We start from the raw sequence: 14352 nt of genomic DNA on the forward strand, positions 1-14352 counted from the left end.
GGTGGTTAAGCCTATCCGGAGGAAGAAGCAACTAGCCAAGAAGCCTCAGCAGTTACACTTGCCAAAACGGTTCCATTTAGCCAGCAGGCTACACTTGCAGCATTCACCGTTTAAATGTGAATGAACAATTTTGCATACGTGTTCGAGCCACAGTCGCTCCGCGTCTCTTCCTGTCTGCGCTGTGCTGGAGAGGCAGCTGGGAATAGGATTTTCTTTAACATAACTTAACGGCGGCAGCAGTTGTTGGACCGGCGTTTTTCTTTTTTCTTTTTTCCCCGGCGCCTCCTCGCAGCGGATTTACAAAGCCTCTCCGGAACCCGCAATGAAATTCAGCACCCTGGACAGAGACTAAGCGTTTCAGCACCCGGGGCAGCGATTCACCGTCCAGTGGAGGTAAGCCAGCAGGAGTTAGCAGAAGCCCTTCTGCCTTGTATCTTCACGGTGGTGACGGGAAAGAGCAGGTTATTAAAAGGAGACCAAATGACTCCTGAACGTGCTATCACTTGTCTCAGCGCTGCTTCGGAGCGGGATGTGCGCACATGCCAGACATTGAAACGGTGATGCTGAGAGGTTGAAATCACAGAAAGCGCAGTTTCCTCGCTAGTAAGTTTAAAAAAGATTGGTAGGTGTAAAGCTTTCCCAGTTCTGCCACTTTCCCTCGTTCTTGTTCAGACTCTTTTTGGGGGGCTTATTTTAGGCGCTCCTTTAAAGGAATTCGTGCTGTGTGTGTGTGTGTGTGTGTGTGTGTGTGTGTGTGTGTGTGTGTGTGTGTGTGTGTGTGTGTCGGGGGGGGGGGGGGGGGGGGGGCTAAAGTAATTGCCAAGCATTACTTGTTTCTACAGCTATTTGAATGATTAGATTTGTCGCCATGCTTCGATAAGCAGGGGGCTTCCGTCCCCCCCTCACCCCCTCACCCCCGCCGGTTTCCATTTAAGGCAGCTGTTTATTTTGAAGAGTCAGCGCGTGCCCGGGCGGCAGCGGCTCGTGCCTCCGGTCTGCGCGGAAAATCAGTCCATCCGTGTTCTGAGGCCCCCAACAGCCTCCGTACCCAACACACACACACACATAGACGTTCACACCGCCCCCACAGCACGCGACTGTTAATCCTTACGACCCCTGTGCTTTCCCACCTCATCGATATTTGAGCCTTTCTATTTGATAATGGGCACAAGAAAGAAAGGTGCTCCTCCCTTTTAGCACACACGCATTTACTTCAATATTTCTTTCTTTTTCGGAGAGAACAAGCCTCGGTTTCAATTTCTCGCCTCATTTCTGAGTTTTTAAAGCCACCAGCCGTGGCTTTAACCAGATGACTCCAAAGGTTAATCTTGCAGGTGTAACCACTGTGAAGCTTCAGATGATTAAAGTGTGTGTTAGGCCGTATAGTTATAGGTGTGTGATAACCAGTTCCTTTAGCTACCAGTCAGAACTATAGTTTGGTAATTATTGGAGTGTATATAAGAGGACAAAATCAGTCCACGAGCTCAAACTGTAAACCTTTGAAGTTTGAATACATGCTGTTTTCCTGTTATTGTATGTCATGTAACAGTAAGATGTTATTTGGGGGGTGGACTGTGTGTGGAGCTGAGACTAAAAGGCCTTTTTCATAAACTTTCTTACGCCTCATAGATTAAAACAATGAGCATATTAATCATTAACCCACTCATGAATAAAACCCACAGGCCTTGTGTCAAGTGATAGCAAATATTGTCACATTAAAGGTTTTCTCTTTTTTTTTAATACCCATTTAATCTAAGCAGCACATTAGCCATTGCTGGGATTAACCACGTGACCTTTTGGTTTCCAGACTGGTGCTTAAACTTGATGTGACCACCCAGCTTGTTCACTCCATGCATTGCTTGATCTGTCGGCTGCAGCTCTTTTGCACGAAGAAATTAGCTTTCAAAATGTGAAAGAAGAAAAATGCCAGTGTCAGGGCTGCTTTGAATAAGAGGTGACCCCTGTGGTTTTTGGTGGCTTTTTTTTTTTTTTTTTTGCCTGCGGCACTCCAACAGGCTCTGATAGCCCTTCAGACACACTCTCACACACATGCATACGCTCTAACTGTGTGTAAACTCACAGTGATGTAAGCTTCAGTTTTTAAAGCCTTGATTTTAATGATGTTCATTAGGATTTTGATTACACTGAATGTGTGATAACTCTCGGCACTGCGTTAAGTGTGTCTGATATGTCGGCTCAGACTCTGAGTGACAAGAATTAAGTGGGAGGAAGCAAGAAGTGTGAATCACAGCGGAGATGTTGCCACGGGGCTCCACTCCTGTGTCCTTGAAAGAAAGAAAGCATATATTGATATGCCAGTGTTGCCTCTGGGTTATTAAGCTCTGGGCACCACTGTATAGAAATTGCTGCTCTATATCATTGGGATGAACTAAATGCAAATTAATCTTTCATGCTCAATTTATTATCCAATAAACAGACCATGAATTTGAATTTTAATAGTGGCCCTACAGAGGGCACACCCCAGAATTGCCTTTTACCTCTCTGTAAACTGCATTTATTTTGTGAAAATTGCAGTGGCTGCAGTGAACATGAGATGCTCTGAGTTCAGGGCAGTTGTCCTGAGGCATTTCATTTTCTTGTACCATGAAAGCAGTGCCAGTTTAACATTCATTTCCCACCTAGAGGGTTACTTCTCAACTGGGGTTGTTCACACTGTCTCAAACCATGCCTCATTGAGAAACATGGCACGGCACAACCACAGCCTTAGGGTCAGCAGTTGGGAGTTCACACTGGCATCCACAACACAGCTTGTTGATGGGCTTTGCTTTAGATTTTTCTTCTTTTTTTCTTTTTTTGCATTACATAGATTGCAGAACCGCGTTGCTTTTCATGAGTATGCATTTTACATGCTCATTGCACAGTGGATCATGTTTCTGCATGCCCGGAATTCCATTTGTGGAGTCTCTTAAAATTCAGGCCTTTGCTAGAAATGCAATTAGATCCCATATTGCTATAAATACACGATGGGCCGATCTGAAGGCCACCGAACAGGCAGAGGCAGTGAACACCCACTCACCCTCCTCACTCCACATCACTCCCCCTTCCTAATCGAAATCCTCTCCCCCTCACCCCGCCACATGGTGAGTTGTGGGCAATTTGAATGGTCAGCAGAAGACAGTCAGGAAGCAATGGCTGTCACACAGAATACTGGGCCACAGTGAGCCTCATCAGTATAAAATCTACATGTCCGCAGAAGTGTGGTTATTCCCTCCTAGGTGTGTGTCTTTTGGTCCTGTTGCAGAGATAGAAACTGGATTCATGAGAGTGCTCTGTCTTTCCTGTGCTAGGCTCTACTGGGCAAAGCGTGCTACGCTAAACTGTGTGGTTCTGTGTTGTGCCTTGCTTTGCTGTGCTCAGTGTCGTTAGCCGAAACACAGCTGCTATTGCATCTGATGCAGTGAGCACACAGCTCGTCTCACCGGTTCCCTGCCACTGGTTTTGCACTCATGTATTGCTATGCTTCGGAGGGCTATAATCTCACTGACATAATGGCACCCACTCCAATCAATAGCCAAATGGCACAGTGAATCGATAGCTACAATACTGTACAATAACGTGGCCTGGGAGAGACAGAGGAGAAAAGCAGCATGCAGCCATCGTGTTTAACTCTGAAAAACCCTTTGAATATATACTCCTTAACCCCTGGAGGGTCTTAGAAAAATGCATACACTATCGGTCTTAGAGCCACAAATCGACCCAAGACTCTCCAGGGGTTAATTAATTATGGATCAAAAATACCAGCCTTGTTAACGATCCATGCATTATGGATTGCTGCATGACCTACGCTAATATAAGCACAGCAGTTGGAAAAATACTGGCACCACTTTCCAGGCTTGCTTTCCTCACTCTCTAATCACCACATCCCACACACAAACAGCACAAAACTGGAGCCTGAACTACTGTAAAATATAAAAGTTTGCATAGTGCACAGAGGAAAGTCCTGAGTAAATATTCATCATTTGTCGTACTTGGAAGCTTTTTTTTTTTTTTTTCAGATTTTCTTGAAAACACAAACCAGTGGGTGTCAATATTAGGCAAGGGGAAAGCATTCACACATTTAGCCTTTTCAATTAACAGTTGTTGGTTTTCCCTGAGGACCCAGAAAATTCATTTGGTTTTTAAGTATTAGTCAAGCTTTTATCTAAACCTAGCTTAAAGAACTGTGCGATGGGGGGAGTATGGAGTATATTCAGAGGTTTATCTGATAGAATCCAGCTAGTATTTCAAACTGTAGAAAAGGCGCCTTTAAATGATCCAGTTTTAAACGTTTTGTCTGCACCGTTCTCAGAGATAATGTTATGCACAGAGAAAAAGACCAAGACGGCTCTGGGAAGAATACAAATTGCAAAGGTAACTAGGTAAGGGTCACAGCTAGAGCTAAATAACGGCTGTTATTCCAGCAGAGAAGCAAATTGCCCTGAATGGAAGATAAGAAGTTTATCTTTCTGTCTGTTCCACACTTTAACACTGCTAGAACCAAGATATGATTAGATCCAGCCTTTAAAAAAATCACTGCCACCCTAAATGGCACTTTCTCTGTTAGAGGGCAATTTGGCAATCTGCTCAGCATCTCATAAAGCAGCTACACTGGACGTTTATAAATCAAAGACTTCAAATCTCAGAGTGTGGCTAGAGGAGAAAACAAATGTACCCATGTGAATTTTTAAACAATCACTTCAAGCTTTGTTGTGGTAGCATAAAATTCCACCTGCACCATCCGTATGGTGGTTAAAGATTTTATTTTAGTTTTTTTTTTTTTATCTCTGCTTTGACTGTGGATGTTTTTTTTGCTCGCAGCTCACTAATTTGCTCCAGTGGAGGATTGTTGACCAAAAAAAACATAAAGGGACCTGTAGCAGGAGCAGAATGCAAATCTGCCTCTTGTCCTGCGTATATGCAGAAATGTTTGGCATGTCATTACCACAAATGTCACCATGTAACTAGCAGCTAGTGCTGTTCCCCTCACACAACGGCATGCACAGCACACCTACATTTTTTAATGCCACCCATATACCCACCCACGCCCCGCATATACACATGCTTGCGCACTGAATGCTTTAAAGAGAGTGTGATTGTGCGGGTATATAGAAGTGAAATATTGGAGCCATTGCAGCCCTCCAGGCATGCAGTTATCAGGGATATAGAACTGATGGGAAATCAATCAGCTCAAGTGGAGTGGCCTGGCCTGTGCTGAAGAGAATCTTGTCTTTTTTTAGGTGCATGCCTTGATGTCTGCAGCTTACGTTCTAACCACGGGTACACTCAGAAAAATAAAGGTGCCAACTGGAACCAAAAGTGGTTCTTTAGACTGATGCCATAGAAGAACCTTTTTTGGTGCCACAAAGAACCTTTCAAACAATGGTTCTTTGAAGAACCATTTCTTTCAGTGGTTCATTGAAGAACCTTTAAAGGTGCCCCAAAGAACCATCAAGAAATGGTTCTTTGGGGCACCTTTAATGGTTTTTCAAAGAACCTTTTTAAAAATGGTTCTTTAAAGAACCATTTTTAAAAAGGTCCTTCAAATGGTTCTTTAAAAGAACCCATTTTAAAGAACCTTTTTTGAGTGGTTCTTTAAAAAAACATTTTAAATCTTTCAAAATAAAATGCATCATAAATTGAATTTGAGTAGACATAGCACAGCATAGACATATATTAATGGTTTATTGTCATTTTGTAGTATACCAAAAGACAAAAAGGCATTTTAACCCTCAGCACAACATCACTACTAATACATGTCACATATTAGTGTTTTAAACAGTAATAATTAAATATATTTGCTATACTATAAATAAATATATATAAATACTATAGCTACAGATAACACAACAAATAATACATGTATTGTTTAATTAATAAAACATCAGAAAGTGATAAAACACATTAGAAATAGCAATAGCTTCATAACAGACCAATAAATCAACCATTTTCATCAGCAGATGTTTGCATGTTCAGTAAAAACATTTCAACCAGTTTATGATTAAAATGATCAATGAACTTCAGCCTTACGTTATGTAATGTACGTTTCATGTTGTACTCATGGTCCTTTGTTAGTCCAGTTTAGGACAATGTCTCTGACGTATGTATCATATCAAATATGTCATATCAAAACAAGCCCACACCTGCACTTGTTTCAGTTTTTCACTCGTGTTTCCTGTCAGCTGGTCAACCTCTCAGGCGGACATCCATATCAGCCAACCAAACGACAAGTTCCTCCCTTTGTGCTTCAAATCCCTCCCACTCTGAGACAAGGAGCTGAAAGAGAGAGAAAAGAGTCAATTATAAAGAAGAGAGAAAAGTGAAACCCCCCTCAGAAGGTCTGACTCGCATACCTGCAGTTGACCTGTGATGGACTCCAGTTTGGCGTTCACGTCATCCCTCGCCGATGCCAGCAGCCGAGTCTGCAGGGTGCCCTGGAAGAGCTGAGTTAATGTTCGACTCCTCCTGGTCAAGCTCTCCAGCTGGATGAGCCGAGGTCTCCCCTCTCGCCGCTGCCTCTGAACACAGAAACACAAATTGCATCTGAAGCAGGAGGTGCAGGTTTTTTTTGCTATTCTTTTCTAAATCCAGGCTAGATCACGTGGAGGTATTTGGAAAACTTTTTTGGCCAGTGGACGACTGTTGTCTTGCAGAAAGTCAAATCAAACATATGCGATACACAATCAATTCACAAGAACACATAAAAAATAAGTCCAGTTTTTGCCTGATTTCAAGTGAAATCTGCATCAAAACAGGGTGACAGAAGTAAAACGAGTGCACAAAGCCTCACTGTGTACAAGCCTGCTATTACAGTTCTCCTCTATGCAGACGACTTTCCTGTTTTCAAGGCACAACTTGGATCTGCTGTACGAATCTTATGGATACACACTAAATGAAACAATAGTGTGCATGACTCCAGATTCTGATCCCTCATCCTAATATGGTCCCAACATAGCAACAGCAATAAAGCAAATGTTGAGGCTTCAAAATACAAAGTCCATAAACCAATGGCTGACATGGGTGTTATCATAAGGGTGATAAATATACAGATTTCACTCTGTCTTAGAGATTTGATGTTCATTTACCTGCAGATGCACTATACGTACCTGCTCCATGGTTTTTCACAACATTTTGCACATCACTATTTAATACAGGAAGTAGGCGAACTAAAACAAGTCATCTTTCTTTGTGAGAGGACCATATTAATGAAACAAACCTCAATGACATGATAGGGATCCCTAAAGATGCTCCTGCTGCTTCTCTTCCTCCTCATCCTAAGCTTCCTTCTCCTTGTCCTCGCCTTCCATCCAATTGTAATTCAACCTAATTGTGTTTCTGCCCCTCCTCTTCCTCATTTTGTTGGCGCTGTGAACACAATTAATGTGACTCTGGATTAATTTGTGCAAACAAGAAAAATCTACAGCTTTTTGGTCAGAGGTGCTCTTGTGATTTACGCCGGGTAGAGTAGATTTATGTGTTGATGCTGCCTGCTTCAGCTCTGGCTGCTGAGTGATATTTACACCCTGGCTAGATTACAAACTTTAACCATGTGCTCAACTTTGGCCCAGCGTTGATACCTCTTGTTAGTATAACGACCTCTTCTTAGCTTGTATGTATGATGTATGATGGTGGATAAATGAAATATACAAAAAAATTAACTATACTACAAAAGAACATCTATCTTGGAAACATCAAATGACCGGAGCATAACTTGTCAACTAGTCCGAAAATAAGTTATACAGGAACAGTCAAAGACACCTTCTCATGTCACATTTCTATTCATTTCTATATAATTTGATTAGACAATAAAGAGTTACTGTATCTAATCTAATTATTCATTCAAAACTCTTATGCATAGCTGCATTTTATACAGCTCATACAGAATTCAAAGTACAGGTTCATGTGAGTATTTAATGTACGGCTCAGATCTACAGAATTTCAGAGTTTCTAGAGCAGACACAGAGCTCACGTCACAACAGGCTTCAGGCGCCATTTTAGTGACTTTAACAATATATTACATTTTAATTTCGGTCTAGCTGACATTAGGTTATGTACGCAGCACGCAATTGAACCACATATTTTAGAAGCCAAAGGTTGAAATTAGCTGGGAGCAGCTTCACTTAATTATAACAGTGGTTTTGTTAGGAAAAAGAGTTTCTGTATACCGGATACTAAATTGCGCTGACCTCAACGGCTAACGTATCTAGCTAATCGCTACTGTTAGCACATTAACAGCAAGCTACAATGACGAGTAACAAAAACAAAACAGTAATAAGGTTTTAATGGAAATGTTTTACCTTTTCCAACAGTCCCAGAATCCACAGCTTCAAAGTCCAGCAGGTACTGAAGACTGTTATCCGTTTCGCTGTCACCGTCCGTGAGAAAGTGTTTTTTTTTTCCCCGAAAGGTCAAGGCCCGCCGCTCGCGCACTCTGTCTGCGCATGCGCATCCCAACAACTGACCCTCTCCATCCGCTCCCGGGAGGTTATAGTATGACGTGTTCTGACGTCACTCTCTCTCTCCCTGTCATTTATTTGGCTCGAAACACATATTAACAAATTGCTCAGTGATGAAGAACTACTCAGATCATTTACCTAAGCAGTGCGCTTTGTCAAAGTCATTTTTTTGTCATTTTTTTAAGTGCATCTTGTATGGGCTCATCTGGAGACTCATAACCGAAGTGCCTTTTGGTGGTTCTCAATCGCTTTTGTTTGAGTTCAGCCTCCACATTCATTTCTTCACACATCTCCTTTGCCGTTGTCTGTGCATCAGAAAATCCAGTGTTTCTGTAGCTGGTGAGGGAATCTTTGGTTTTCTTCAGCAAGTCGACAGCCACATCTAGCTGCATGGAGGGCGACTGCATGAGTTTACTCACATACTGGATCTTGCTGAGAATGTCATACCAGATGGCTGTACAAATGCAAAAACGATAGGATCCAATCTCCTCAGCCAAAGACTGGGCTTCAACTCTGACCACAGGGTCTGTAGCTGTTTCCCTCACCTCCAGAAGAGCCTCTCTGACTTGCCGAGCCTGATATCTGACTGCCTCAATGCTTTTTATCCTGCTTTCCCATCTTGTCTCAGCCCATGATTTCAAGGTGGTTTTCACATGTTTCAGGAGAACACCCCACCTATGGGTGGAGGCTGAGAAGAGCTTGAATAATTTTGCTAAATGCCCAAAGTAGCCAAGGGCATCTGGTGAGCTTTTTGCAGCATCAGCTACTACCAGATTTAAAGTGTGGGCACCACATGGGACCAAAAAAGCTCTTGAGTTTAGCTGAAGCAACCTTGCCTGAACACCTTTATTTTTTCCCTTCATGTTGGCCCCATTGTCATAGGACTGTCCTCTGCAGTCTTCAAAAGGAATGTTAAGCTCCTCTATCCGTTTTAGCATGAGAGTTGACAAATGATCTCCTGTTGATTCCTCTGCAACAAGAAAGCCCAGGAAATGCTCTTTAACTTGTGGTATGTCTTCTTGTGACACTATCCTGACTATGACAGAGAGCTGTTCCTTATGACTCAGATCAGGTGTGCAATCTAAAATGATGGAGAAATACTTTGATGTTTTGATATCTTCCACAATGCGTTTTATTATTCTTGAACTGATGGTGTCAATCAGTTCATTTTGGATTGTTTTTCCCAGATAATGTATGTGACTGCTAGCTCCACTTTCTACTCTACTGACATGCTGCTTCATCACTGGATCAAATTTGGCCATAAGCTCCACTTCTTTCAGAAAATTGCCATTGTCTGGTTTATTTAATGTGTCTGTGGACCCCCTGAAAGCCATGTTTCTTTCAGCTAAGGACTGAATTATTGCCACCAAACGATGTAGAACTTCACGCCACCTTTTTCTCTCAGCCTCAGCAAGTGCCATCTCTTGTTTATCTATTGTGAGTCCTTTCGCAAAACGGACCTCCAAGTCCTTCCATGTTGCCATGTGAGCATTATGCTCCTGGCTATCCTCATGGACCTTGAGCAAGTGGCTTGCATTTTTCCAGTCCTTCAGACCTTCCCTACTCAGTTTGTAATCTCTCTTGGAAAACATTTTGCAGCAGAAGCAGTGCAAGCTATCCTCTTTTTTCGAATACATAAGCCAGGTTCTTCTCACCTTTTCCCCATTGATTAAGAGTCTGTTAAAATAATCATGCTGACACCTTCGCCCGTCTTTCTGTTTCGGGAATGTGAAGTCACTATCAATTACAAATGGACCTCTGTGAACTAACTCTGTTCGTACCTTTTCAGTTAAAGCAGAAGGCCAGTCAGCAGGGTCTATTGGTGCAGCAGGAAGACCGCTTGATGCTGCTGCATCACTGCTGGGTTGTGCTGCTGAGGTGGAGGTAACAGGAACACCGCTTGATGCTGCTGCAAAACTGGTGGGTTGTGCTGCTGAGGTGGAGGCAACAGGAAGACCGCTTGATGCTGCTGCAAAACTGGTGGGTTGTGCTGCTGAGGTGGAGGCAACAGGAAGACCACTTGATGCCGCTGCATCGTGGCTGGGTTGTGCTGCTGAAGTGGAGGCAGCAGCGGTAGATGTGGTAGATGGCCCAGGGGTGGGATTTAGAAACTTCAACAGTGCATCTGAAGAGAGGAGTATGTGACACCACTGAGTATTAAAGTCTAATAATAAAAACATATGATTCCAGGAATAAAATGAAATGATATAATATAAATGAAAAACCAAAGAGATATATGTATGATGTTAACTGATATGCAAATTAAAATTTGCATATCATAAAATTTAGGTTACTATCACATTCAGACAAATAATTTCATGTAGGCTAACGTTACCTACCTCTGTCTTTTTCTAGTTTCTCCTCCTCTTCTTTTCTCTTTTTTCTTTCTTGGGCACCTGACAGTTTTGGCCTTTTTGACATCTTGTGTTGATTTTTTGATGTGGTGACGTCCAAAAGGAACCATGATACGGGAAGGGAGGGGGCGCACCGTGCGGGGAGGGGGGGGGGCGTAATGTTGTAACAAATAATATTTCTATTAAATAAGCTTTACTTTGCATTTTAATTAACGTGGGATTATTTTTTGTATTTAGAAATAATAGTACCAATTTTTTTATACTTCAACATTTGTGGCACTGGCGTGGCGCCCCCTGATGGACGGCGCCCTTAGCATTTGCCTATACGGCCTATGCCACGGGCCGGCCCTGAGTGTTCATTACACTGACATTCTGTTCTGCAATTGTTATTTACTTGTATTTTATAATTTGACTTTACATACTGCTGGGTGGTTTGTAAAGTTTACAATAACTAGTATTATCATTATGCTATATTTTCAAAAATATATAATAATCTCAAAAGTAATGCCTTGGAGTAGAAAATAGTAATGCTTTATTAAAATTAAAAACTAAAGTACAGTATTTGAATGTGTGTATTGTGCCTACTGTTTGTTAACTCACCATATTCATAATGTGTTTGTGGGGTTAGGGGTGTGTGTGTGTGTGTGTGTGTGTGTGTGTGGGGGGGGGGGGGGGGGGGGGGTTAGGGTCTTTAGGCTTTGGCCCCCACCCCTGCCACCAGTATATTTTTAAGCAAATATTTCTAACTTTTATTTGAATATTCAGTTTCCTACCATCTTCTCTTAAAGGGTAATTGCCAGGTATCCCGCCCTCTCCCTTCGCACACACATGCACACAAAGAAAACACACAGTATAATTCACAGCCTCATTATAGTGAATAAATATTTATGCCATTTACACCATCAAACTTAGATTGCTAAGGATGAAGAACCTTTTGTTCTTTAAAGAACCATTTGTAATAGCTGAAGAACCATCAACAAAATAAAAAGGTTCTTTGACGTATGATGGTTCTTTAAAGAACCATGAAGACATCTGAAGAACCATTTAAGAACCATAATTTTTCTGAGTGTAGATGTAGAGAGATTTGTTCTAATATATGGTTAAGTATGGTCAACAGTGGTTAGAAAGGGCCAAGAACAGATTGTGGTTTGGGTAATAATGTGTATATGTGAAGCTTAAATAATTATTGGTCTTTCGCAGAAACAGGGGTGGAGGTACTAATGTTGTTTACTGCTACAAGACCTCAGGGGAGCAGAGTGGATGTTGGGGGCATGTCTGTTTTTTTAGAAGACAAACTGCAGTTTGCATCCCATTTCCTAATGTTGCTGTGTTTTACAAATAACGCAGTCGTTGTGCCAGGCTTTGTAGAAAAGTCTATGTATACGTTCTAAACGTATACTTCATATTTTATTTAACCTGTAAACTACTCTATTTAAATTTTATTTTCTGGCGCCTCAGGATGGAATAAGAGTGAGGGGTTTGTTTTTCTTTGGAGAAAAAAATGAATAGGGAAACACTCATTTCTTCAGACCTTGGTATGTGCTTAAAGACATTTCTAAAACCTGTGCGTATTTTGCGTGCATAAGTTAAAATATAATCTTTCATGACTTCAGGGGGCACAAAGAATATGAAAAAGTAGTTTGGTTTAAATTTATTATGTCCAGATATCCTTGTAACCAGCCTAAAAGTAGTGTTCCTTTATCCATGAGCCTGATGAAGAACTGAGTGAAATGCAGTGCTTTTGCTCTGAGTCCTTGATTATAGTTTTACAGACTGAGTGCGCAGTATCTACCGCAAACACTCATGGCTAGTTTATTATGAATATGTTCTGGTCTTGAAATGAACTATTGTGCATAAATACTGTACATGTTTTGCCCTCTTTTTAAGATTCTTTTCCTCTATATAAATATCTATCTCTAACCTTACCTATCCTACAGCCATATTTACTTGCCGCAATATGAGGGGAGTGTTGCAGAATGAAACTCAGAAGATCTGTTACATCTCTGTGTCAACCTCATTTCTAATTCATGCATGTTATTGTTGCTCTGCAGCTGCATATATGTTCTCTGAGGTGCACAGGCCAAACCTGAATCACATACAAAAATGAAGAGAACAAGGTAATGTGCTGTAGCTAGAGGCTCTAGAGGATTTAAGTGTCCATAAACATTAATATGCTATATTATCCCACTGAGACTGTTTCCTTTATGGTGATTTTAAGTAGGAGAGTAAACCCATTTTCACATTTTCATGCAGACTTCTCAATGGCTTGTGAGGAGGTAGAGACAGGAAGTGCACGTCTGTATGCGTGTTCCATTTTTACATTTTTCAGGGCACTTATAGGAAACAGCTTACAACATGCACAACCTCGCTCGTTTAAATGCTCGGACTGTCAGCAAAACAAGGATTCACATTAATCTGTCAGCATGTGTGTTTGGCTGTGAATGCATTTGGCCACATACACACGTCCATGGATAACGAGGGTGTCACAGCAATGCTGCAGTTTCTGCTGTGTAATACTATTAAAAGGGAAATAAACAGCAATATTCCATGTTTGTCCACATTTTGAATGTGTTTCACATTTCCATCTTATTATATTATTACTGCGAGTATGCACACTGGATAAGATGCTTTCTGTGTATATTTCTTTACATGTGTGCACGTGTGTATTTTCTAGATGAGTTGATTTCTTCTAATTTGTGAATGCGCGGTATGTGAGTACTGTATGTCTGGATTAGTCTTAAGTGTGTGTTTTGCAGTGTGCGTGTGTGTTTTTAAATGCGTGTTGGTTTATGCCTCTGTGTGACAGTAGATGTTTGCATTTGTGAGCAAAGAGGAGTCTACGAGTGACAGCGAAGTGTCAGCGGGGATATGATTTCAAGAACCATGAATCACTTTGTGCTGCTTTTAATTTAGCATTACTGAAGGCAGGAAAGGTTTTAGTAGAGAAGAGAGAAGGCATTATGGCATTTCTCACATTTTGGAGTTCTGTTATTACACTAGTGAGGGATACAGATGGGTGATGAATGCAAAGAACAGGAATGAGAAAAATAGCAGATGCTTCCATTTAAGATTAAGAGTTGGTAAATAATGTGTAGAGTGTGAATCAGTAGAATCAGTAAGGCATCACTTTTTATTAGCTAAAAAGCAAACCTGGAGCTACGTGAAACAGAAGCTGCCCGGTAGTTCAAACAGCCAAGTTGATCCTCCTTCACACCCACATGACATACTCCCCTAACAGCAGCGTATATCCAATGCGCCCTTTCAATCATGGCGGTGTACTTAAGCTGTCAGTGATCTGCTCACTATTTGCTGCCACACTGCTCACCTGAAACCTATGCTATCATTCTGTGCATGAAGCATTTAAAAGCCCCTATAATCTATTCCACAAGCTTGGCTAACTGAAATGGTTTTCACTCAAGCTGCAACCTCCAGGGCTGAAAAATGAATCCAAAACGCTCAAGTGCCAAAAAGTGCAGTTCCTGAAGAGGCCACTTGAGGAATCCCTATAGACTTCAGCCATGAAATCAGTCCCTGTAGTTTCTTTC

General features: G+C 41.6%; 2 protein-coding genes across 2 annotated transcripts in view; one reads left to right on the forward strand and one right to left on the reverse strand.

The window, feature by feature from the left end:
* Nucleotides 1-14352, forward strand: part of tmem121ab (transmembrane protein 121Ab) — a 56060-nt gene continuing 41708 nt past the window's right edge. Inside the window, exon 1 of the mRNA XM_086263741.1 lies at nt 1-393. The gene's annotated coding sequence lies outside the window, so the exon portion shown is untranslated. The remainder of the gene's footprint in view (nt 394-14352) is intronic.
* Nucleotides 5693-8407, reverse strand: LOC147312831 (uncharacterized). Its single transcript, XM_086264143.1, has 4 exons — nt 8295-8407; nt 7214-7362; nt 6351-6515; nt 5693-6273 (listed from the first exon to the last, which is right to left on the reverse strand). Exons 2-4 carry the CDS (start codon nt 7268-7270, stop codon nt 6184-6186), a joined length of 312 nt encoding a protein of 103 aa, XP_086120269.1. The 5' UTR covers nt 7271-7362; nt 8295-8407; the 3' UTR covers nt 5693-6183.

This window comes from Aulonocara sp. 'chitande type north' Nkhata Bay, linkage group LG15 (genome assembly GCF_057382095.1).
Source record: "Aulonocara sp. 'chitande type north' Nkhata Bay isolate Kocher_YH1m ecotype deep benthic linkage group LG15, A_spYH_male_GT1.1, whole genome shotgun sequence".
Lineage (NCBI taxonomy): Eukaryota > Metazoa > Chordata > Actinopteri > Cichliformes > Cichlidae > Aulonocara > Aulonocara sp. 'chitande type north' Nkhata Bay.

Bases quoted from the DNA above. Each gene is read 5' to 3' on its own strand.
- LOC147312831 (XM_086264143.1), bottom strand. From the start codon at position 7,270: ATGAGGAGGAAGAGAAGCAGCAGGAGCATCTTTAGGGATCCCTATCAT. The intron at 6,516-7,213 runs GTTTGTTTCATT...TTCTGTGTTCAG, and splicing joins ATCCCTATCATGTCATTGAG to AGGCAGCGGCGAGAGGGGAG. The intron at 6,274-6,350 runs GTATGCGAGTCA...TCTCTCTTTCAG, and splicing joins CCATCACAGGTCAACTGCAG to CTCCTTGTCTCAGAGTGGGA.